This window comes from Erpetoichthys calabaricus, chromosome 8 (assembly GCF_900747795.2).
Source record: "Erpetoichthys calabaricus chromosome 8, fErpCal1.3, whole genome shotgun sequence".
Lineage (NCBI taxonomy): Eukaryota > Metazoa > Chordata > Cladistia > Polypteriformes > Polypteridae > Erpetoichthys > Erpetoichthys calabaricus.
The window spans coordinates 83,795,733-83,823,232 of NC_041401.2; the positions used below are offsets into that span (position 1 = coordinate 83,795,733).

Sequence of the window (27,500 nt, forward strand, 5' to 3'; positions counted from 1 at the left end):
AAAATAAGCAATTTCAACTAAACACAGATTTGATTTCAAATAACTCTGAAAACCCTTAAATCTCTCTGCACCATCCTGAAGAAGGTCTAGAATATTTGCTGGACACTCACTTATTGTATTTCCCTGGAGATTCACTCGGGGCACCCACTCTGGGATTCTCTTAGGGATGGAGAAATATACAAAATGACTTTGTAAAACAGGGTGCCTGAAACCTTGAGCCGCTGTCTCCATGAGGAGCTGAAAAGGTGAAATTCTCCTTTCTTTGTGAAGCTAAAGCTGAGACCCTGTCTGTCATACCAACACTGTGTGCTAATAGTGTGACAAGGTTGAGAAGACATTATTTCAAGAAGGGAACTTCAGCATCTAAACTCTTGGGCCAGAATGAGCAATCCCTTTTCCCTATGAAGTTGCAAAAGACGGCAGAAGGCAAGCTGAGTAAGCAGCAGCATAGCACTGACTAGGATCTTGCAGCAAAGAGAAAGAGTGCTCTCCATTGAAGAATCTTCCATGTGAGCCCAGAGCAAACAACAAAACAACAACTCCGCACAATGGACATCATCCATTAACACTTGGTTTATATATTAATACCTCATGTTTGTCTTTTATATTTCTTACAGTGGCATAGTCAGAAGAATCTTCACTTGACATGTTGGAACTAGTGGACCTGACAGTGTTAGTAGCTGCCCTGACAGAAGAAGCGCAGGCATTATGGATTCAGGTGCAAAACCAGGCGACTTAACTGGCTAAGTCCGAGAACTGTCTAACTGCCCAGATGGTGCTCCGTGAGGAAACTGCATTGGGCTCCTCCCAGATATTGTTGCCCCTTTCTCCCAGGGATAATGTAGGAATGTACATACTCAACTTTAAGTGAACAGTGGTAAGACAGTATGGGGAGCGCAAGGATTGGGCACATATGCTGGCCCCTTTCTTGATAGGTGAAGCTCAGAAGGCTTACTATGACCTTAACGAGCGGGTGGCAGAGGATCCTTGAACACTATGGCATGACTGTGAGCTAAACAGTGCCTCAAGTGGTGTTTTAATCTGGAGCGACCTATGTGCTCACAAGCATATGAGTTATGGGGTATGCTTGGGCAATGGCTGAAGCAAGGAAGTAAGTCTTCTGAGCAAATTGTAGAAATGGTCGCAAGCGATTATTTAATCAATTCACACCCCAAATCTCTCACCCAACACGTGTGGAAAAATATGGATTCTCTGATCAAGATTATCGAATATCTCCAGCTGGCAATGCAAATTGAGGGTTGAGAACAGAGAAAAACCTTGAGGAGATTGTGGCCAAAGGAACAAGCCCAACTGATATAATATGGAGCCTACCACTCAGCCTAAGGAGAGATCTCTAACTCACTTCCACTGCTTCACCCGCAGGGTGGTGGGGCACATCATTACCAACTGTCCTTGGTTGGATGAGCCTGTGGACTGTAGTTAGGCCCAGGGAGGAATGTATTGTTCTTTTGTTAACCTTCTATCAATTCCGTGTATAAGTAGGGTGTTGGCAAATGGCTATAAAGTCTGTGCACTGATTGATTCAGAGAGTAACATTTCCATTGTTGCTCACTAATGTGTGCTCCCACAAAAATGGGGCACTGGAAGGACCACTACACATGGGGAAACCCATTGGTAAAAATCCGCCACTTGTGTGATTATGTTTCAGAGGATAACCTGCTCACTCATGGTTACAGTGACGTGGAATCCATCCTATCCTGTCATACTCAGATGGGACTGGTCCTATAACAAAAGCGGAAAAGCAATGCACCCACCTGTGGTGAAGACAGGCCTTGCAGTGAACAGGGACTCTGTGTCCCACACCATATCATGTATTATCCTGACTCAGAGATACAGAGGTATCTACCCAGTGGAAGGCAGCTGATGCGTATGGATGTCTCTATGGATGATGTCACTACAGCACTATAGTCTGATGCCCTGCCCTGGGAGGTCACTCCAGACCCGAAAGCCTAATGGCGACAGGTTTGCGAGCTGGGTCATGCCTACCCCTTAGTTACACATTTTGGGCCCGATAAAACACTAGAGAGGATTAAAGAAAAAGAAAACATTCAATTCTGGTGACAAAGTGTCTCTGAAGGACTAACAGTGTGTGCTAAAGAAAAATATAAGTGAAGGAAAGGAAGTGTACAGAGCTAAAATACTGTAGAAAACAAACTCACTCAGAATAACATGAACGATGTCTGGAATGGACTCCATATAATTACGGGGACTCAAGTAATGCTGGACTCAAGTCTCTCCACACCATCCCTACAACAACTCCTACCACATGAACTGAAATGGCCAGTGACAAGTCCTCTTCAGGCAATCAGTGTGGACTGTCCATAACTGAAGACCAAGTAAGGAAATAACTCAGGAAGGTACACAAAGGAAAAGGTACGAGACCTGATGGAGTCAGTCCTCAAGTTCTTAAGGCCTGGGCTGACCTCAGCAGTGACTTTCATGTCTCTAGTGACTCTTCCTGTGAAGTCAGCAGACGGATTGGAAGAGTATGGGGGGTCATCAGGTCACTGGAAAGGGGTATGTGGCCCTCCCGATATCTATGCAAAAGGACGAAGGTCCAAGTCTTTAGAGTCCTGGTTCTTCCTGTCTTGCTATATGGTTGAGAGACATGGACGCTATCCAGTGACCAGAGACGAAGACTGGTCTCCTTTGGTACTGTGTTTGTTTGGAGAATCCTTGGGTAACGCTGGTTTGACTTTATGTTGAATGTGCGGTTGCTCATGGAGTCCCAAATGAGGCACATTACCTGTATTGTGAGGGAGCGTCATTTATGGCACTACGGCCATGTGGCGTGATTCCCAGAGAGTGATCCGGCTCGCAGAATTCTCATTGTTGAGGACCCAAGTGCCTGGATCAAGCCAAGGGGATGCTCATGTAACACCTGGTTGCGGGTGGGACTGGACTGCGTGTCTGCCTGGGGGGTTGCCAACCAGGATCCCAAGCTGTTTCGTCATGTGCTGGGTGCGGCAACATGCTGTACCAGTGCATGCTGCACAACCTGACCTGGGCTGACCAACATTGTGGTGTCCTCTGTTGCCTGTTCAGTCTGTCCCTAAGGCTTCAGAAAGTGCCACTGCTCTGGAAAACATCCTGCATCGTTTCTGTTCCAAAGAAGGCAGGTGCTTCTTCACCTAATGACTACAGACCAGTGGCACTTACCTCTCGCATCCTGAAGACCTTGAGTCCTTTTGTGGTAGACCAATTGGACCCACTGCCGTAGGCCTTTCAGAAAATATTAGAGTGGAGGATGCAATTATCTCTCTGCTCTACAAGGCTTATTCTCACCTGGACAAAGCTGGCAGCACTATGAGGATTATGTTTTTTTGACTTCTCCATCACCTTCGACTCCATTCAGCTATCCCTTTTATGGGGTAAACTCAGAGATATGCAGGTGGATAAGCCTATGTTGTCCTGGATAATGGACTATCTTTCGGGTAGACTGCAGTTTATGAGATTCAAGGACTGTTTCTGACACAGATGTAACCAACACAGGAGCACCACAAGAAACAGTCCTGTCTCCTTACTCTTCACTCTGTACACTACAAATGTAACACTAGATCGTGTCACTTGCAGAAATTCTCAGATGAATCTGCACTTATGGGGGGGTGCACTGATAAGGGGGATAAGACAGAGCATAGGAATCAGGTGGAGAACTTTGTTTATTGTCTACATCTTACTATCAGCAAAACCAAGCAACTGGCTATTGACTTTTACCAGACCAAAAAGCCTCTAATATCCGGTCACTATTAATTAAAAGGGAAAGATCAGCTATAGCATACACTCTGGACCCCCTGGAGGTAGTAGCCAAAGAGAGAATTAAAACAAAACTGAGTGCCATTAAGAGCAATACTGCACATCGTCTCTCTGACACATTCAGTACTTTCAGCCAATGAATTATTCAGCTGAAGTGCGTCAAGATGCCAATGGGGAATCCTTTATATCAGCAGCAATATACCTGCATAATGTCTGACTTAGACTGTGACAGCCAAGTCAGAATTTTCTTTCTTTTAAATTTTCTTGCTTTTATAGTCATTCTGGTGTGTGTTCAGACCAAAGTGTGTACGTTTATTTATTTATCCACTTATCTGTCTATTTATGCATTTATTTATTTAAAGAGCTTCTGTAAAAAGCCAAATATCCCCCTGGGAACAAATAAAGTTCTATCTATCTATCTATCTATCTATCTATCTATCTATCTATCTATCTATCTATCTATCTATCTATCTATCTATCTAAAATGCTTTTTTTTTTGTCCCAGAATAAATGAGGAGGTTCATCCTTATTTTTGTACCTCATGACCAGAGTGTCAATTACGAGAAATTCCTAGGAAGGGCCAAGCTCCTCTCGTACCAGTGCCTCTAATTGAAATATCTTTGAGCGGATACAAGTAGACATTGTAGGTCCACCTGAACCCTCAGCACGAGGGCTGGTTCTGGTACTCATCGATTATCCTACAAAATATCATTGGGCTATCTCTTTGAGATAAACCAATTCAAAAAACATTGCAAAGGAGTTAGTTGGGGTCTTTGAGTGTGTTAGCATCCCTATAGCGGTCCGCATGGATCAAGAGACACCTTTTACCTCTGGCACGTTCAGGGAAGTGGCCAAGTTACTCCACATAAAACATCTAAAGACCTGTTTACCATTCTCAAACTGATGGTCTAGCTAATGATTTAATAAAATGCTCAAACAAATGTCATGTCATTTCTCTTACTAGGGGTTTTTTTGGGAGTTTTTTTCTTGTCTTCTTATAGAGTCAAGGCTGGGGGGTTGTTAAAAGGCAGGGCCTGTTAAAGCCCACTGTGGCACTCTTTGTGTGATTTTGGGCTATACATAAATAAATTGTATCGTATTGTATTCTAGTATTTTGTGAAGCTGGAATCCGGATAAACAGTAAGAAATGATATTTGAGGCTAATGGAGTACTAAGTATTTGGGCTATCTGGTAGCATGGTACTACCACCAGTTTGTGCTGAGTTTCTCCAAAAGAGCCACAACCTTGATTAATCTCATGAAAAAGCGTGCTCCTAATAAGGTGGTGTGGGATGAAAATAATGGGAACTGTATTTCATGACCTTAAGCAGTAATTCACTTTGGCAACCATATTGATGACTCCTGACTTTTCTGTCCCTTTAATCCTCCTGACCGACACTTTGGTCATGAATCTTGGTGCTGTTTTGAGCCAAAGTGTTGATGGTGTTAAACACCAAATAACGTACCTGAGCCAGAAAGTATTGAGCCGGGAGACCAGATATTATTTATTGGAATGGGAAGCCCTGGCAATTAAATGGGCCATTCAACAGTTAATTTACTACCTTCTCGGCTGTGAGTTCCCTCTGGTATCAGACCATGTACCATTACAGTGGATGGCCCTAAACAAGGAGTCAAATCTGTGCATCATGAGATGGTTGTTGGACCTGCAGCTTTATAAATTTCAGGTTCTACATTGAGAGGGATCCTTGTCTTCTTCTTCGTCTTAAAGCTATTGAGTTAATAAAGCTATTGTAATAATCATAACCTGCATGTCTTCTTCCATACGTACAACTGTAAACCTACTTTTTCCCACTATATACTGTATACATTGTCACTCATGTAAGCTAAGTCTGTCTCTTCTGGGGTCTGTGAAAGGCTACGCACGGGCTTACTTATGGCTTATTTATTGTTTGCTTTCACCACTAACAGGGGAAAGTTCTAATGGTTGGAGGAAGCATGATATCATTGAAGCCTTGTCTCCAGTCCTGCCTCTTCTATTCCTTCAACCATAAAAGATCACAGCACCAGCACCACCATTTTGGAACCAGCAAAGACATTAGACATAACATTGTCAAAATCTCCTGAGATATTTTTTTTGCTAGGTGCAAAAAAACAGGGTAGCCCATGGAACCCAAAACTTTTCTGACTTGTTGTCTATCCTCTGTTCAAAATTATTTACAATTACAGGTACATAAATATACTGTATGTATTATTTTGCCTGGAACACAAAGGTAGAAAAAGAAGAACTGTGGCCAGGAGATGCAAATAAAGCTATTAAACAAAGCAAGCAGTCAAAACAAGGAAGACAATCATGTGTCAAAACCCTAACACTAATTCAGAACGTAAAGTCTTTTAAGGAAGCAATACATGTTTTACACTTACATTCCAACAAGTAGCACACACTTTAAATGTTTGGTTGTATTCGCAATCTTGGTAAACCTATAAGTCCACAACACTGACACAATGATACTAAAAGGACTGTTCGGAGCCCTAAAATGCCAATGCCTATTAGTAAAAAATAGCAGCATGTGAACAAAAAAAACTGAAAGTAAAAAAGAATTTGGAATTTGCCACATTCTCAAATCAACTGGCATGTTACTGACTTTCTCACAGATGAAATGCCTCAGAAAATGATAAATTAAGGATTTTTTTCTGTACCTCCCCCTTCCTGTTTTGTATACACTTCATTATCCTCATACTTCTAAAGTACTGAAAGTACCTATTAGGGATACCTTTGGAATATTAGTTAATAATTTTCTTCAGTAGCCTTTTGACATTTCACTTTTAAGTGTTGCTGTGCTTTGAGCCCTGATGTTCTGTTTTAATGTTAATGTTCTGTATATAGTAGGCATTTTAATCAATGAAAAAATAGATCCTTCATTTCAAAACCATACCACAACATAAGAAGCAGATTTTGCAAATGAATCTGATAACAAGAACAGGATAGATTAAATAAAAGAATTAAGATTTCCTTTGACACACTTACTGTCATTATTAATTACACTGAAAATGTGAATTCATCGATCTTGTAGCTACTGAAAATCAGCAGCTGTAACTCAAAAATCTCTGTTTTTGACAAAATTAACAATTCCATTCAAGAAAGGCCTTTATGATAGCTACCTGTCTCGTTTGTGCTTCTTGCCATTCTTCTTTTTTTTCTCTTTCCGGGACAAGGAGGAGCGGTCAAAACTAAAACGAATAAAAAGAAAAATTAGGATAAATTTTTGTGTTTGAATTGAGTTCATCATGCAAGACATTGTCAATTCTTCTTCTGTTTAGACTATAAATCTGCAATCTCACGTTAGTTTAATCACAATATATACAACACAGACATGAAAAGATGACCTCCTTTGGGTTTCCTAAAAACAGTAGTCAGTATGTGCTCCATTCTCAGACAAAAACTCTTATACAGTACATATTATAATATAACTCGTACATGTTAACACCTATTAAATACTACTGACACTTTTAACAAGCAATATTTACAAAGGAGAGGTTGGTTACAAGTGAATCTGAACAATTTAACAACAATGTCAAAGGACTTCAGTGACAATACCCTTTTCTCAAAGTACCTCCGCCTCATTTATTACACGGCAGCTGGTCAAAGAAGTGCCAAAAATAAAAATCAGATATAAAATAATGCTAAATAATGATGAAACACAGCCTACAAAACAAGAATTACTCAAATACACGTGAATAATTTTGTCAGTTAAATAAAATATTTACACCATTGCAGAGCCTGTTTTATGTGACTTGCCGAAAGAGCTGACTTGAATTAATTTTTCTTTTGAGAGGCTGGTTTCAGTTTAAAGTGTACAAGTAACTTCAGGTAATGCCTCTATGTGATCAGGCGCAGACAGAGCACAGCAGTTTTGTTTACATTCAGTGAGTGCTTGCAAAAGAAATTACTCTTCTTGAGTAGGTACTCTAACTAACATGCTCTGACTCAGGGAGGTTCAGAATCTGAAGCATTTTCTCATGGACTAACAATTGTCTCTGTGAAGGAAGAAACTATATTTGAGGGAAGAAACCATGCTGATATATATTTGTGTCACGGGCAGGTTAAGTGATGACTACACAGTGAGTTGGAAGTGGGAAATGAGCCTGTTCACCATAAAGTTTAAATTCTGTTATCTTGATCAATACACTACTAATATGATTATATGTAAAAGAAAATGTATATTGTAACTGTATATTCTAATGTATTTGCCTTTGTTGAGTCTGTAATAAAAGGCTACAGAGTAAAAACACTGAGGCATGTAACTGTCTTGTATACCTGAGATAAAGAAAGTGTACTGTACTGTAAGCTTTATGGAGCTGCAGTAATTTATTGGGTAGGAAAATATATGACAACTCAAAATAAACTGAAGTTATGTGAACTATGAGAGACAATAGGAAGAGGATTTTACTTTGTAAAACTTTGTAGATATTTATCCATCCATCCATTATCCAACCCACTATATCCTAACACAGGGTCACGGGGGTCTGCTGGAGCCAATCCCAGCCAACACAGGGCGCAAGGCAGGAACAAACCCCGGGCAGGGTGCCAGCCCACCGCAGGGCACACACACACACACCAAGCACACACTAAGGACAATTTAGGATCGCCAATGCACCTAAACTGCATGTCTTTGGACTGTGGGAGGAAACTGGAGCACCCAGAGGAAACCCACGCAGACACAGGGAGGACATGCAAACTCCACGAATGGAGGACCCGGGAAGCGAACCCAGGTCTCCAAACTGCGAGGCAGCAGCACTACTACTGTTGTAGATATTTATATATTTAAAAAATAGGAGAGGGGTAGTGTAATGAATGCATCAAACAGGACATAATTCCAAAAAGAAGTGCTGACCTTGCAATTGCATTAAGCTGTGATAGTGAAAAGAAGAAGTTTGGGGGCAACTGGAAGAGAAATGTTTACCCAAGCAAAAAGTATATAGAGAGAGTGAAGATGTGGTTTAGCTTAACACACTTTGGCTCAAAATTGTGCAAAACACACAGAAACACATTCTTCTTGAGTCAGCAAATCGCTGGCTTAAGGATTTACTAGGGTATATTACATCTTGCTTTGAGAAGTTCAAAATAACAATAAATGTAATTATTATTTTGACGAATTGTTCATTTGCAACTTACAGTAACACACTACTGTAAAGCTCAAGGAGATACAATTTATATGATTGTCAATGTTTTTACTGGACAACAAAACACATTATTCTTTTTACAAATATAAGGTAACTGTCTGACTGCATTTCTTTTTATTACAAATGCGTTCAGAGGTGCACTCCAGAAATACTGGGTTAAAAGGAAACAAACAAAAGGATTCCTGATATTTCTGCATTTGAGGAAATAATCTGTGTTGCATGCAGTAAAAACTTCTGTAGGTGAAAAAGTGGTAAATAAAAAAAGAATTAATGGATATTATTTTAGAATTAAGATTGTTATCATTTTACAAAATTACCAAGAACTAAATTTAGAGTAAATAATACAAATATTGAAATCATTACAAGGAAAAATGTTTTGAAGTAAAATTGTAAGATGATTAATACTAGTACTAATTAGTACTATATATGGCACAGCCAGCTTTGTGACCTAAATCCTGAACAAAAAAGAGTTTTTAAGTAAATATTTGCATCTATTAGCTCAACTGTGAAAAATATGACCCAGTTTGCCATTGTTTCTTCATAGTATTGTACAATGTATATTTATAGACTTTATTACAACTATAAGTAACATAGTTTATTTTTGCAATGTATAACTTTACAAGGTAAGAGCACAAGGTGAAAAAAGTGCACACAAACTATATAAGTGTCCCTGTGGATGCACGTTAAAAATTATTTAACACTTAAACTATTAAGACCAAATGTGTAAGTGTAAATAGAATGGATTTTAGATTTTAGATAGATTTACTGTTGTGAACTATAAAAAAGTGAAATTGACAACTTATGAACATTGTGTATTCTACCCGTAGAACAAATAGCAGAATAACTGTGGTGTGTTAATATTATTTTAATTTGCTTAACAAAACTTTATTGGTAATTGGAATTAAACCTTGCTGAATAACGTCATGGTTCTAATTCCATTTTGCACAGGTACTGAAAAACAAACCCAAACCCACCCCTACCTGCTGTAGTTAGTACCCAAACCCACCTGTATACTCTTCAGTTAGTATGTAACCACACCCATAACCACTTAAGGTTTAAGAAGTATATTAGATGACCCTAGACTTGTACAAAGGATTTCCATTTCACATCACATCAACTGTTTGTTGTTAATAAAAAAAACACAAAATAACAGTCCTCAGTTTTCAGATTCCAGTGCAGGCCAAGACTGTATAGAATTAGTAAAGCAAACTCTCATGGGTTCACATGGGTTTCTCCCCACATTCTAAACATGTACATGTTAGGGTTGATTGGTGACACAAAAAATGGTTTGCAATGAGTGTGTGCCCTGTAAACTGGTACTTTATCTACAGTTGTTTCTTTTGTGGTGTCAAATACTGTAGCACTGGCTCCTGCCTACTACACACCTATACTGGAAGAAATAATTGTACATATAGAAAAAAGAACCAAACCTAAAAATAATGACAATATGTTCTCTCATTAAAATAAGACCCTTAACATAACAAACAAATAGAGTAAAACTGCAAAAAATTCACCCTTAAAAAACTGGCCCATCCATTATTCAGCCTAGTCATGCTAGTGTTCAATATATTTCTACAGTCTTTTATACATAGACACATTATTTCCTCATTATATGAAATGTTTGTTGCATCATACTATTATGTTTTCTGTTAATTCAACAAGACTGTTACACCTATCTTTGTTTTGAGCCCTGTTGTGTATCTCTCTATTACAAAAAGAAATCTTGAGAGGGAGATGAAACGTGATCTTCTCGAAAGACAATTTGAAGTCCCGTGAGACAAGGCAGTGAGACAACATTTAAAACAAGTTCACGGACATCAGCAGTTGTTGGAATGCTTTTGGCAGACACACTTCATGTGCTCCCAGCTCTTAAAGCAATGACAAGCCACAAGCAGAACACGCAGCTCGCCAGCAGCAGCAGCAGCAACAACAAGCCAGCAGATGATGCCAGCGCATCTCCTTAGCGTGCGTTCAGCTGCTCCCCCTTCACAACACGAGCAGCGTTATGCATCCTTGCGAGAAACAGATGTAACCACACCCAAGGCCAGAAATAAAGGACAAGTATTGTTTTTACAAAAGTTTTAAAGTAAAAGTGAAAATAATGCATATGTAACAGTTCCCATGAAAATAACAATCTCTTTAAATTGTTTATCCAGTAAACCAAACACGGGTGGGCGAGTGAACCGAGCAGGGGGCGGTGTGCCCTAGTTTTTTTTTAAATTAATAAAGAAAATGAAAAAATCCAACTATGTATTGTACTCAGTCTCTTTACTACAGCTTATGCAAGCCACATATGCAGGATTGAGCATAGACTAGCTGTCAGTTCATCCGAGTTCCATTACACGCACACGTACCAGAGCATTTCTAAAGTCACCTGAATATAACAATATATATAATTTTAAACTGTGAGGAGATTATTCAGAAATATCAGGGGAATATAGAATTACGTTTTTTCATTTACTGTAAAGAAAACATTACCACTTGTTTCCAAAAATTTGGTTAAATCGTGCAACATAACTTGTGTTTGCATATACAGTAGTTCGTATGTACAACTGCCCATACTTTTAAGTGTTTTGATTGACCACTGACGTTGGTTTTAAACTTTAACTTTAAAGGTTTATTGTTAAGTGCTCGAGTTTTGCAACCCCATATGGAAGGTACACCAATACTGTTAGAATTAACATACTTGAAGGTAAGCCTGCTGGCTGCAGTGAGGCATTAGTCATGTCTGAACGATGAACTGGTGCTTTGAGCTCGGTTCAGCAGATCAGTACTCACTGCAGAGGACTGGGTGCAAAACGTCACAGGCTCAGGGAAGTACAACTTTTTATCAAATATCCAAATATCGTGACTCTACAATGAAGAAGTTTTGCTTTAGTTAAATGAGGTTTGTTGCTTGCCTTTGCACAGGGCTGACGAAGCAACTTCAAAATTTTTTTCACCCTTAAGGAGCAGCCTCGCCATTGCAGCACAACAGTAAAATAAATAAAGTAAAAAAAGAAATAATAAAAATAGTAATAAAGTGAAGGCTAAAATAATGTTTAACATATTATCTGCAGTTCTATAATTTAACTGCTATTAAAATAGAATACCAATTTCCTTGTCTTACGTCCAAGGCACATCATTTTATAGTTGTGACTGCCAGTCCTTTTTTACTGACAATGAATGGTAGGTTCCTGGCGTCTGACGTTTCTTCAGGTGATGCCCTACAACAGGGGTCCCCAACCCCCGGTCAGCGGCCCACTACCGGTCCGCAGCCGTCTGACAGCCGGGCCGCGAGAGAACTGCCGGCAACGGCAACTCACTCAGACTTTTCAGAACGCTTGGCGGGCGGGGCTTTGCAGCGGTGCAGAGAGAGGAGAGAGACCGAGGTGAGAGACTATTACAACAAAGTATTTTTATGGTACCGACAGTTTCCCCATATGACATGAGTCTATAGAAATCACGTTACTACGAAGTACATTCAATAGATGCTTTCATTACAACGAAGTGACCTTGAAATGCTTGAACGAATCATCCACAGAGCAGTTAGATCTGTGGTTGCAGCTCATTTGTGCATGTTTGCACAACGATCCCCAAACAGAAACATTGTAAAAAAATCTCTTTCTTCGAACTTTCCTCATACTGTTTTTTTTTTTTGCTGTTTTTGTTTTCTGTGGTTTTCAGTGATACCTTTTGCTTATTGCTTGTCAACATTTGAAAAACATCCATTGGAATTTAACTCATTGTCACCCTCCTATAGAAATGGCAGACACGAAAAAAAGATAGCAGTGTTAATGTTTGTGATGTGCAGTCTGTTGGAATGGCAAATGTAAAGCATATGTCTTTGTTATATGCAAAAAAAGAAGAAAAATCTCAGATTGCAAACGTATGCGAACTGCTTAATAACTTTAACAATAATAGAAATGTTATGTAAATTGTGTATAAAACTGCTCACATTTTATGGAAGCAAGATTACAATGCAAATAATGAGCTAATTATTTTCGATTCACAATAAATATGCCTGAAAATGCATAAGCAACAAGTTACAGTAAACAGTTTCTTCCTAGGCAATGCTAAACGGCAGGATTACACCATAACAACTCAAATGCAGTTGTGATATCAACTGAACACGAGTAAGGTAACAACTTTGTTTACTGTTTGATGCAAATTCATTTATAACTTTATTTCCTCAATTGAATGAGTTTCTAACTGGGACATCCATTACAAAATACTTCCCTGCATAGAATTTTGCATGGCCTTCTCAAGTCTTATTTTTGATGCTGCTCACAGGTATTGTGATACTGAAGAAACTGTTCTGGTGAGAAACTCTCCCGGGAAACACACTATAATTTTTCTAAATGTGTTGTGCCCATAGGTGTAAGGCACAGCTTTTACCCATGGCAGACATTTAACCTTCGCAGAACTGATTTCAGGGAGGTTTGGGTGAGGGGCATGTGTGCAGTAAAGGGACCAGGGAGGTGTACACAGGTGTTTCTAGGAATTGCTAGTATCAGGGTTGTTGTCAACTTTGGGGTTTCTAGTCTGATATCCATTCTGGGTGATTGCAAATCACTAGTTTGAAGACACTGATTTCTGGGAGACTCTTGGAACTTCTATCAGACTTGGAATGGGACTGAGCCTCAATTCATGGAAAGTTTCATGGCAACTCTTTAACACTGTGTGCATACTACACAAAAACAGATAGGTGTGTACGCCACACAGGCAGCAGCTGGGATGTAACCAGAGCCAGTACATGGGGTGATGAGATGATTGCCCCAGGATCTTTTGTAAGGGTGGCATTTTCATGTAAGATTTCTTTTTTTACATTATGAAAAAATGCAAAAAAGTTACGTGTAAACCTTAAGAATGAAACACAACTACTAACTACTATATATACTTTTAAAAACTGTGAGAAATGTTTTCATTTCAATACTTTGCAATTTTACACAACACACTTCACTATTCCTCAGCACATTTCAAGAATTGCGAAAATCAAGCATTTGATTTGAACCACATGTTAGCACATGGTATTGGCGTTCACCTTCCTAATGTCTACATATCAACATAGGCGCAATCTATGGTGGTGCAACCCTGCTTGAGCAATGCCTGAAAAAAGTTGCAATGGTAAAAATGAATTGAAAAATTCATACTAATATGACTCTACAGCCTACACTCTTAAAAATAAAAGTTCTAAAATGGTACTTTACTGAGGTTTGTGGATACTCATACAACCATAGCTCGGTAAAGAACCATTTCATTTTATGAAGGGTTCTTTGCATACAAAATTGTCTCTTTGGGCTTTGAGGAGGTTCCTAATGTGTGGGAAAATAAGAATTATTTAATGTACAGAAGGTGCTCCAGCAGAATACTGAGAGATCAAGAAAATATGAATCTGGCCAGTATGGTTGTTTGCGGAAAGAGTGCTTTTAAACTCAGGAACCCATTTTATAAATCTACTACTATCTATTCTTGGTTATTTATATGTGATCGCTTTAAAGAACTGCTCTAGCACCTTTATTTTTAAATGTGTACTGAGGCCACATTCAGACTGTAATTAAGCATGCCTCAATTCTGTTTTGCAAGTGATTCAAATCTTGTATGACTGCATTGATAACTAATCTCAGGGCTGGCTGTAACATTTTTATTGCCATAGGCAAGGCTGAAAATGGCACCCACCACCACCTTTGCTTTGGATGGAATCATCACTGCCTGACCTGTGCATGTGTTTGGACTGTGGAAGGAAACCACAACACCCGGAGAAAACATACATAGGCACAGGGAGAACATCCATCTCGATGCAGGGAGCACCTGGGGCTGGAACCTAAAACAAATATTTAAATTGAAAACATGAGTAGATTTTTGAGGTGTATCAATGACAGTGGAATTGGTTAGTTTAAGCTTTAGTAAAACTGAAATAAACAGTTTCTAGGTTATTATGATTTTTGAAAGCATAGTGTGAAAGATTATTTAACTTTGTCATTTGACTCATGGTACCAGAATGAAACAGTTCAAAATAAATTAATCAATGTAGCTTATTTACCTTGTCTTAAACAACATTACAAGTAATGTTTTTCAAATAAGTGCCTCCATTAACAATACATTTTTCTAAATGAGTTTTCAAAGTTTTAAAATCTCCATTTTCTATTCAACAGTTCAATTTACCAGAAAATGCTAAATTATTCCTAAAAAATGTATGTACTATGTGTACTTTACAAAGGTGATAGGATAAATCTGGCGGAGTAATTCAGCGAACAGCCCAGTTTAAAATGTTAAACTCTAATGACTAATATCGTGCTGAATGTCTACTGCTTGTTTCACTCTTTTGATATTTTCAAGAGTTCTTGCAGTTCTCAGCAGTCTGACAAACACGTCTTTCAAACTACTAGTAAACTGAAATTTACCAAACTACTTTAAAATAGTATTACAAGAAGGAAATTTTTCCTTACCAAAGTATGTTAAACTTAATGCAAAGTCCACTTTGCATCTCAGTTGCAGATTTAGATTGAGCGTATGCCGTAAAGGCCAACATGTAATGAGGAACCAACCTGTTTTCCATGACCACTGAAACTTCTTTTAGTACAGAACACTGTCACGGAACTATATACTATATCCTCACTGTATTGACTCACACCTCACAAAATCCCGAAACTTGTCCTTAAACCGCACCTGCTATTTTCATTTAGACATTTCAAGCTTGCGGCATGGTCACTTCACCTCGTCTGTTATTTCCTCCTCTTTCCCCCTTTCTTATATGTGTCTTTGTTGTCAGTCTTCTCAATCTGAGTGTTTCACTGGTTGTGAGATGGAAGGTGGGAAATCGTATTATATTTTAGCACTACAGAAATTAAATTTCTCTGCTATATTGCACTGTCACAAAGAGTATGATAAATAGCAGGTGGTTTATCACTTGATACAGAATTCGCACTTGGACAAACTTGATTAATTTTACCACAGAATTAAATGGTGACCCATCACAGACATGTCCTCAACCCAATTTGGATTGCAGCCCATAATTTAAGAAACACTGATCTAAACAATTCTGAATTTTAGGTCACTATTTAACCTACCAGTCTGCCAGGTAGCTTATAGTGATGGTGACAGTACTGTTTTAATTTTACTATTCAGCTCCATAAACAGTAACCATCTCCATTATGTTTGTCTCTTGTACTAACACGAATAGCCTAATAGAATCATAAAATTCAAATAAATCAATCCCAGGAGCAGGAGCAAATGTGAAGAGAATAATAATTAAAACACTAATGGTAGTGAAAAGCAGAGGATAGTATTTGTAGACTAATGCAAGCTTTACTGTAAGCCAATTTGAGAGATGTTTATTCTTTGAATTAAATTAGTGGTTAGCAATGTATTCAAACTATACAGTTATAGTTGATCTTTTGATTTTACTTGCCACTTTTATATCTCCTATGTTTCTTCAGTTTAAGAATTATTATTATTTTTGTTGCTGTTGTCACTGGATTATTATTTAGGTTGAAGTGTATAATATTTAGCCCCCCTCTCACCAATGTTTATGATAGATCGGCACTCATGCATATTGTACTGTATATATATACTGATTATGCCATTTTGTAAAATTTTGTTAATTTCTGTAATCTTTTTAAGGTGTCACTTACAATGTCTGCTAAACATCTCTTACGTTTGCACCATGCATGTTTAGTTAAAAAGAGGCAAGCTTCTTTTAACTTGCAGGACGGTGTTTGAAGTAGCCAAGGTATTTACAGAAGCGTGATACAACTGAACTTCATTTCACATTCAGTTTCATATTATAGATTTGCATTGTTTTTAATACCAATTTTGTGTTTTACTACAATAAAGCTACTATTAACAGTGTCACACATGTGCGCATGGGAGGTAGCTAGAAGGTCCAAAAGAAGGTAATTCCATGGCAGGCCAGGGGGTGGCATGGTGCAGTAAACCTTTCTCTTTTATCCCTTCAGACCAAACATGGGAAATTCTCCCTGGCCACTTCCAGTTCCGGACCTGATGACCTCAGTTCCACTCCCAAAACCCAGAATGACTTTACTTCTGCCGACCTGCCTTAAAAGCAATACAACTTCCCATGTTGAATTCAGTTCTGTTTTGGACTCAGCCTTTATACTTCTGTGCTACCAAACCTCAATTTTTGCAGCCTTATTCAAGTATACGGGTGGCTACCCCAGCCACTTTTTGTGGTTAATTTTATAACAGCTATTATGTATATTTTTGTCCAATGTTCAGAGAATGCACTGCATCATGAAGCCTGTATAACAGTATGTACTGCATGTGAATTAAGTGCATTGTCTCATGCCCAGTATGGATATCTTTGGTTGTAGGGGGAGTAGATGTTAGGCAAAAATGCACTTTGGCTCAGGTGGTATTATGTAACATACTAGCTATGGACGTAGCGTAAACTTTTAAGCAATGTGCCTGACAGCAAAACCAAAGAACAATTGCACTGATAGCTTTGTTCATTTAAATGCAAGAGCAGCATGTATAGTGCAATGTGTTGCAGAGGAGCTCCACATCCTTGAGAGAATACAGGTGGGAGTAAATTGTCATTATCTGCATTTATTTCATACATTTGCTTTGGTTCTTATAAGTCAAAAGTGTTTTCTGTTGGTTTATGGATCTATTCATTATTTAGAAGTGAGCATGAGTTTATACTGCTGCTGCTGCTGGAGTATGTGAATTTCCCCTTGGGATTAATAAAGTATCTATCTATCTATCTATCTATCTATCTATCTATCTATCTATCTATCTATCTATCTATCTATCTATCTATCTATCTATCTATCTATCTATCTATCTATCTATCTATCTATCTATCTGTGAGTGTGGGGGAAAAACATGCCAAATGTCTATCTAGATGCTAACAGACAAACACTAAGTGGTAAGCTGAGGAGTTGATTTTAGGTAATTGGTCACTTAAAACTGGACATGCCCTGTGATGGACCAGCACCTTGGAAAAACTAAATTTAATTTATTTTAAAATAAAACTAATAATAGATTAACTTATATGGTGTAATTGTGCAAATAAAATCTTTTGTTGTTCATTATAGTAAACAGAATATGCAAACACTAAACAGACCTTTATCTGAAAGTGTTTCCATTACTAATAAAAACACTTTGTACGCAATGTAGTTGCCCCATGCCAAGATTATGACTGGTAGTATATAACAGTGAAAAAAAAATATCAGGTTTTCACATGAAAAATACTATTTCTGTCTCCAACTACTGAAAAACAACCAGTTTTAAATATATGTCTTAGACCAGCTTTGCTCTCTTCTGTCATCCATAAAATATTATTTAACAATTTTGTGCCAAGAAATGAGAGGTCCAATTTAATTTTGCTTTAAAATTACTTCATCATGTCATACAATTTCATTCTGCTTAATGATAGTTTCTGCGTTACAGACAATCATTATGATTTCAAGGTATACTCCACATTGGGTACTACATTTTAATTGTCTAGTTTCATACTCTGGTTACAAAGCACTCATTTTTTCATTGTGGTCTGTAGAACATTATTAAAATTCCTCTCTGGTATTGAAATTTAATAAAGTTAACAGATTCTTCAGTACCTTCCTGTGCTTGCTTTTGGTAGATCATTATCTTTTAACTATACCATACCATACCATACCATTTTTATTTGTTAAGCGCTTAAAAACACAGCATTACAACTGACCGAAGCGCTGTACAGTTAAAACAAGCAAGACTAAAAGCAAAATATTAAAAACAAACATTAAGAGAGAATTAAAACAGAGACACTAAAAACAGGTCAGGGGACCCAATAAAACAGAGAAATAGCAAAAAGCAAGTGGAAATAAGACAGGTTAAGAATTAAAAGCCAATGTGAAGAAGTGCGTTTTTAGGTGTGATTTGAATGTGGCGACTGAAGCGGCTTGCCTAACCACTAAAGGTAAGGAGTTCCAGAGCCTAGGTGCACAGACGGAAAAAGCCCTTTCACCACGAACTTTAAAACATGCCTTGGGAACGGTTAGGAGCAGCTGATCTGCGGATCTAAGAACACGAGGGGGATTGTGATGATGGAGCAAGACACTCAGATAGGCAGGGGCTAGACCATTTAGTGCCTTATAGGTTAAGAGGAGTATCTTAAAATCAATTCTGAAGCTAACCGGCAGCCAGTGTAGGGTTTTTAAAATCGGTGTAATGTGTTGGCTTCTGCTGCTTCCAGTTAAAAGCCTTGCAGCCGCATTTTGAACCAATTGGAGTCTAGAAAGAGTGGCTTTACTAATACCATATAGGCAGGAATTAGAATAGTCGAGCCGGGACGTAATGAATGCATGGATTACTGATTCCAGGAGGTGGTAAGGCAGAATTGGTTTGAGTTTGGCAATTCGCCTGAGATGGAAAAAGCAGGATTTTACTGTGCTGTTGACTTGAGCATCCATTTTCAGGACCATATCCATTTTGATTCCAAGATTGGAAACAGACGAAGTTACTGGAATGGGAAGAAAGTCGAGGCCAAGGGGTAGGGTCTGTTTGCGGTCAGGACTAAAAACAATGACCTCGGTGTTTGAATCGTTCAGGTGAAGGAAGTTTACAGCCAGCCAGTCCTTAATGTCAGATAAGCAGTCGAGAAGAGGTTTAGTGGAGTCAGTTGACTTGAGGGAGAAATAAATTTGGCAGTCATCAGCATATAGGTGATACGAGATTGCATGTTTTCTAAAAATTGCACCTAAAGGCAGGGTGTAAATTGAAAAAAGTAGTGGCCCCAAAATGGAACCCTGGGGGAAACCACATGGGAGTGGGACTGATTCAGATGAAAAATCGTGTAGCATGACTCTAAGAGTCCTGTTGCAGAAATATGACCTGAACCAGTCGAGGGCTAAGCCAGATACACCAGCCCAGGATTCGAATCGGGAGATCATGATGTCGTGGTCGATTATGTCGAAGGCAGCAGATAAATCGAGAAGAACCATAATCACGTAGAGTCCTGAGTCCAATGCCAAAAGGACATCATTTAGGACACGTAAATGCGCGGTTTCTGTGCTGTGTTGGGGCCTAAAGCCTGACTGTAAAAGGTCCATTACCTGATGGTCCTGTAGGTGATGAATTAATTGCTCATAAACTACTTTTTCGAGTAATTTTGACAGGAAAGGTAGTTTGGAAATTAGACGAAGGTTGGAGAAGACGGCAGGGTCAAGATCAGGTTTTTTCACGACTGGATGTACAACTGCGTGTTTGAAAGCACGAGGAACTGTAGCCGAAGATAGACTACTAGTTATGATCTTTAAGACATCATATCGAATAAAAGGAAAGACATCTTTCAGCAGTCTGGACGGCACCACATCGTCCGGAGAGCCCGAAGGCTTCATTGAGGCGACGATTTTTTCCAGATGGGGGAGCGAAATGGGTTCAAAGCTGGTGAGGGAGCCGTGTACAGGAACGGCTAAATCAACAGAGCCAGAAGAAGAAATGGAGATCTGGGATCTAATGTTCGTGACCTTATCCAGAAAAAACGAAAGGATCTGATTGCAAAGAGCATTGGAGGTAGAAGAGAAAACAGTTGCAGCTGGAGAGAGGACAGCATACAGTGTTTTGTATAAGACACGTTGATTGCCAGAATTTTTTGAGATGATGTCAGTAAAAAAACGGTTCCTTGCACCTCTGACTGCTCTCTGGTATTGAGACCACATGTCTCTCATGCAGTCAAAGGTAACAGTGAGACCATCTTTCCTCCATTTACGTTCTAGCCGCCTACAGTTTTGCCTGATGGAGCGAGTTTGTTCATTTAGCCATGGGTCATGCTTGACTTTGGATTGTCTCCGTTTGAGTGGGGTTACAACATCCATCACAGAACAGCAGGAAGTATAGAAGGTTTGCAATAAAACATCAGCATCCGTGGATTCACATGATGTGGAGATTGATGCAAAAGCAGCTGCAAAATCTTCAGCAGCAGAACTATGTAATTGATTAAAAAGCTAATTATTAACTCTTTCAAATACATTGAAAAAAAGGAAAAATTATTTACTGTACTTGCACATACATTTACATTTACTACTATTACTATTATTGTAACTCATTCTTTTCATAAACTATCTTTTATACTCTTGAATGTGTACTGTGGCGAGCGGCTGGGGGCAGTACCCAGCCGGGACACCCGGAAGGACTGAAGGAGGGAGTCTGCCTCCTCCGGACCACGACAGGATGACCGCCCTAGTGGCTATGGGGACCACGGGGAAGGAGCATGGAAGCTCAACCCTATAGGGGCCCGTGGTCACCACCAGGGGGCGCCCAAATGCCAGGAGAGCCCTGGTCCTCAGCACTTCCGTCACACCCGAAGACCAGGAGAGTGCCGGCAAAAGCTCATTGGGAGGCACCTGGAGCACGTCTGGGTGAGGATAAAAGGGGCCGTCTCTCTCCATTCGATGGCTGGAGTCGGGCGGAAGAGGACAGAGCTCGGAGGAGAGGAGTGGTGGCGGTCACAAAGAAGAGTAAAGGCATTGAGTAAGGCCTGGACTTGAGGGTGACTGGTACGAGACTACTGGGTTTGTGTGCACTAAAATATGAAAATGTATAATAAACGTGTGTTGGTGGTTGAACCTTCAGTGTCCGCCTGTCTGTGTCTGGGCCAGCTTCCACAGTATATTCTTCTATTCATTTTTGCAACCTGCTTAATCGAGTTCAGGGTCAAAGGGAGTCAGAGATTATTTTGGCAGCATTGGACCCAATGCAAAAAATGGCCTGGACAGCATGCCAGTTCATAGGTGAGCATGGCACGCTCATACAAATTTTCACTCACCCTAGCATGCATGTTACACTGTGTCTCAGCTTGTGTCACAGCTTCATTTATGTACATAGCTGTACTTCAGATCCTTTAAGTAAACTGCTTCCCTCTTGCTGCCTGCGTTGGTGGTGTTTCAGTGGTTCCCACACAGTATTTGTGTGGGTATATTTGCTGGATATTTATGTTAAGTAACTTCTCTTTTCTTTATTTTTTACCATTTGCTGCAATTTCTTCAGTGTTTTTGCCATTTTGTGTTCATTTTTTTTTTTTAATGTGACCCGAAGTTTACAATGTCTCTGCATATGTGTAGCTTGTGTGCATTTGTTTACAAGACATATGTGACCAGATGGGGGCACTCCAGCCACCCAAACCTGACATGAGCAGACGCCAGGCACAAGTTTCGCAAGACAGCACGTTTTTATTCACGTGGGGAAGCGCTTTTCCCTCGCTCCTCACAGCAGCACAGAACTAAAGCACCAAAGGCACAATACAGTACAATCAAGCACAGTACTTTTCTTCTTCATCTTCTTCTCCTCCCTCTCTCTCCTTTGCCTCCACTCCTCCTCTAGCAAGCTTTGTTCACCTTCCCCCTGACTCTGGCTCCCAGCGTAGTGGTGGCTGGCTCCTTTTATTGTGAAGTCCTTGAGGTGTCCAGTGATCTTCTTCTGGCATCACTTCCAAGTGTGGCGGCAGTGCTGCAACACAGGGCTCAGCCATTCCTGCAGCAACCCCTGGAGGTACCCACGGAACCCAACAGGGCTGCTCCAAATTCCAATTCCCATGGAGCCCTGTGGGAGTCCGAGGCACCGCTGCAACCCTAGTGCTCTGGGGGAGGTAATGCCCTTCCATACATAATCTTCCTGTCCCGACCAGGCAAGGGTCCTGGTCGTCCATGACATATGGTGGTGGTCTCCTTTTATAAGACAGAAACACGGTTCATTTAGTCTGCACTTTGTTTTCCTAAAGAAAACAGTACAAGAAGGTTAGCTTCTTGAGCACATTTATTTGTTTTTAGGTTTTCCTTTGGCTTTGTCTTCCTATCTGTTAAAAGAACTTAAAATTTGTGCTTAACATTATTGGCAGGCAGTTTGTTGTAGTGGTTAAGGTTTTACACATTCAACTTCAAACCCTGAGGTTGTGGGTTCAAATCCTACTACTGACACTGTGAAGCCATGAACGAGTCATTTCATGTGCTTCAACTGGAAAAACCAATGAAATGTTACCAGTGGTGTCTCAAACGTTGTAAATTGCCTTTGATAAAGGTGGCAGTCAAATAATTAATGATAATAATGACGCATCCTGTCTAATTTCATCACTTCATCAGCAAATAATTCTGTGCTTCAGTACAAATATCCAATTTTCCTTCCAGATCCTTAAAGATGAGAGCATTATTTTGATTGGGAATTCTGAATTTTTCCTCTCAGGGATCTGTGTATGTGGGCCCTGCAAAAAGCTGACACCCTGACCTTGCTGAAAATGTTATTTTGTCTTAAAGCTTTTGATTTCCCTGAATATTATCAATTACTTAAAACATTCTCACATTGCTAAGAATACATTTTTTTTTGAAAATTTGGAAATGCAAGTGACCACCGACCACGCACTATCAATTATAGTATTTTACTAATAACTACTAATAAATTAACATTCCTTAAAAAAAGTCCTAACACTACACTGAAGAAAGAAATATGAGCATGGAAATATTTAAAAGAAAGACAAAACATAACTGGGCTCTTAGGTTTGCATTCAGAGATTATGTCACGCACTCTGTTTGAACCATTTTATTATATACCAGTAATGGCACACTGCATGATAACGTGCAGTGAATACACTTGACATGAACATTCCTAGTTTTCATCCTTTTTCTCTGTACGTTTAGCATTCGTTTGCTCAGAGGTTGATACGCTTGTTGCTTCCTGAGCAGCTCTTCTTTTCTCTACCCTAGCGGCCCGCTTCTTCTCTTGTTTCGTCGGCATCTTTTCACGTTAAAACTGATTAAGCCAGTGTTTGTGTTGCAATTACTTAGTACGTTTTCCTTAATTTTTCACTTAAGCTGGAACTTAAGTCTTCAATCTGCCTCAAGAATGATTTAAGATATGAAGAGGTAGGGGAAGTGACAGCAAAGGTAGTAGGGATGAGAACGGCGCCTGTACGCATGCGCTGCACAGCCACCCTGCTGGCCGCTGCCGAGAGTTGATTCTACAATAAATTAAAATAAAAATAAAAAGAGGAATAACCTTGGAGGTCAATCATCACCCCGAAAGGTGACAATAGATGTCATGTAGTGTATGTGTACCAAATTTCAGGTCAATAGGTCAAACGGTTTGAGAGCTATAGGTGATTTAAAATCCTGGACAGACAAATGGACAGCCACGGTAGCATATTATATAAGAAGACTAATGAATACTTACAGATGATTTTATGGTGCAGTACTTCCAACTTCATTTTTGGAGACAGCTGATCAATTAAGAAACCTCATAGCATTAACCTGGACTTACATTTTTATACAAAATAACACCTGGGATACCCTTACAAAACAAGGCTTATATTCTAATTTTTTTTTTAAAAAAGACCATCAATCAGAGACCATAAGACCTGAAGTGAGGTGATAAGTGAGCAAGTGTTCACCACCTAGATGTAGAGGGGCCAACAAAGGAGGCACTAAGTATTGCAGGTGAGAAGAAATTGTTTAGAGATTTGAAATTTTATTGTTTTCTGTCTTTAGTTGTTACATTGTGTTCACCCTTATTTCTCCCTTTATACTTATTATTTCTTTAATAAAATACATGTGTTTGACCCTTTCCCACTCTATTTTGGTATTTTCTGTGATTGGGGAAAGCTTTGTAATGGTTCTTATGGCCCATACCCATTATGGACAAATTATTATCCTCTCATAAATTTTGTCCTTGAAATAAACATTGTATGAGTCTGTGTCCTTTTTATTCATTATGATTTGGAGAGTGGCCTTTCATGGCAATGACATGTTCATGTGTTCATGTGTCTTACTTATAGATCATATATATATATTGTGGCACCCGGCTGCGGTTCATGCCCGGCCGTGATGCCCAGGAGGACCGGAGGAGGGCTTGTGCCTCTTCCAGAACACGAGGGGGCAACCGCCCTGGTTCTATTGGAGGCCACGGGTTCAGAGCTTGGAAGCTCAACCCTGTAGGGGCCCATGGTCACCGCCAGGGGGCGCCCCAATGCCTTGGGAGCCCTGGACCTCAGCACTTCCGCCACACCTGGAAGTGCTGGGGGGGAAGAGGATTGGGGACACCCGGAGGACTTCCGGGTACACAGCCAGAGCTTCCGCCACACAGGGGTGTGTCAACGGAGGCTCCTCAGGAAGCACCTGGAGTCCATCCGGGGGTGTATAAAAGGGGCCGCCTCCCTCCATTCAATGGCAAGAGTTGGGTGGAAGAGGACGAAGCTCGGTGGAGAGGAGTGGAGGCGGACCAGAGACTGAGAAGGCATTGTGTTGTGTGGCCAGGACTTAAGGGGTGATTGGTGCTGCGGCACTGGGTTTGTACACTGCGATACTTGTAAATATTGTAAATAAACGTGTGAAACCATCATGTCTACCTGTCTGTGTCCGGGCTGTTCCCCACAATATATATATAGGTAGCCTAAAGTCTTGCATAAAGATTTCAGAGGAATAACATTTGACAGTCTGGGAACCATAAAGTTACCATAAGTCCTGTAGGTGATCATCTCTGTAAAGGCCCATCGACAAGTCTCCACTACAAAACAGAGGTTGTGACTTTGGAAGAGGCTTGCGGGAGTGATGAAACCTCCTAGCCGATAGGAACAGCACAGAGTTAGAAACTGCAATGTCTTTTTAAATGTAGAGTTGGTGACATTAATTATTACTGTATTAATTATTCACTGTTCATTTTAACCAATACTTACTTTAAATGCTCCAGTAGTGGATTACCTCTATTGCTTGTAGTGAGAAGTTAAGCAAAATGACACCTTTTATTGGCTAACTAGAAAGATTACAATATGTAAGCTTTCGAGGCAACTCAGGTCTCATCTTGCCTGAAGAAGGGGCCTGAATTGCCACAAAAGCTTACATATTGTAATCTTTCTAGTTAGCCAATAAAAGGTGTCATTTTGCTTAACTTCTCACTATACCCTAGTACTTTGATGCTAGTTAAAGTCAACAATGGTTAAAACAAAAAAACAAATCTTTTAATATTTACCGTAAGTGGTAGACCAAAAGTGTACTGCACACTGGCATCTATACATTAAGGGCAAGTGGGAAACTGCTTGTCATTTCGCAGAACATGGAGATGTTGTGCAAAAATTGAGTTAGTAAACCCGCCTCATTGATTTAATATTTTGTTAAAATGTTTATAGAATACTCAATTTAATCATCATATTCACATGTTCCAATTTTACATGATATGCTTAATGCAATTTCTTATTTAAGTATGTGCAATTTTCTTTGTACCTGGTGCCTATAGTCTAATTTCGTTCTGCTTTGCAGGCTATTCGACCCTGCAGTGTTCATCTCATACCCTTACTCAGGTGAGCACATGTGCTGTATGCACTTTACAGTTCCGCCTTTGGAGCTTGAACACAATAGCCCTTTAAAGTGGCTCACTGATTTTTTGTGAAGTAACTTAAAAAGTATATGAACTTGTACATCTTACTATTTTGATGTAGTCATCATCATTATCAAGAACCACTTTGATTGCTTACTTACTTTGCCTATTAACAAAAATTATGATTATTCATTTTTTTTTTTGCTTTTGGTGTTGATTCTTTTAATATTGATGTTAAAATGCCTTTTATTAATGTCCTTTGGTTGCTATACTGTAAGACAAAATGTTAATAGTTCTTTTGTGTGATCTTTTTATGGCATTATTCAGCTGACGTTTTATCATCACTGATGCTTATGACCTAATATATTGTGAAATTCAGTGTCTTTCCCTCTCTTCTTTGTGTGAGGCTTACTGAAGGCTAGTTTCTTCCTTGGCTGCCCTCCAACATGACTGTCACCGCTCTGGTTCATTTAATGTTGCTCCAGTGGTCACTGTGGTCAGAAGCTACTCCACCAGCACTCACTTGCCCCAATTTCATAAGCTGATCCAAATCACAATTGTACCACGCAGTTATATACATAGATTAAATGATTTAAGTAAAAAAGTGTTTCCTATACTTTGATCATCTCCCTCTTTCTCATACTCATGCATTCACTTACTTATACACACACCCACTCTCTCTCACACACACACACACATGTGCAGTTTTTCAGGACTGGTCTGCCTAAGGCACTCTCCTAGGTTAATGTGGCTCCACCAGAATTTTCATGACAAAAATACCACTGGAACAGCAAGTAACATAATTAGAGTGACTAAAGGATTATACCAAGGTTAAATGTGCTCCAGTCACACGACTTAAAGCTGTGAAGTCTGTAAAAAGCATATAGTATGTTGCTTCTTGTCTCATTTCCCACTGCTGTGCCCAGCTCTTATTTACTATAACCTGCTGATGATATTTATTAACTCATCCGAAGACTTATTTGAGGCTACTTACTACTTATGTATATAATAAGGCTCCTATCATTTACTCAGCTCCTGGGTAACCAGCTACTAAAGCTACACTGGCACAAAAACTAAAAATAAATTTCAGTTTAACGTTTTTTTTAACTTCAAACTCCTGTTCTCCATCATCATCTACAGGAGGTGAATTAGCCATTTTCAGAAATGGACTGGAGTAAACTGATTTTAAACAGAACACATGGAAAATAAGGTGAATCCTAAAATGGCTTGGGAGAGCCAGACAACATGAAACTGGACCTGTATGTTTCAAAACAATATAAGGTCCAATTAACTGGGGAGCTAGCTTGAAAG

General features: G+C 39.5%; 1 protein-coding gene across 5 annotated transcripts in view; it reads right to left on the reverse strand.

Moving 5' to 3' along the window:
• The window catches only part of srrm3 (serine/arginine repetitive matrix 3), a 437,508-nt gene that overhangs the window by 82,138 nt on the left and 327,870 nt on the right, over positions 1 to 27,500 (reverse strand). For all 5 annotated transcript variants that reach the window (XM_051930826.1, XM_051930824.1, XM_051930825.1 and 2 more), the window contains one exon: positions 6,894 to 6,962. In XM_051930826.1, coding sequence (XP_051786786.1) covers positions 6,894 to 6,962 — 69 coding nt within the window. The remainder of the gene's footprint in view (positions 1 to 6,893; positions 6,963 to 27,500) is intronic.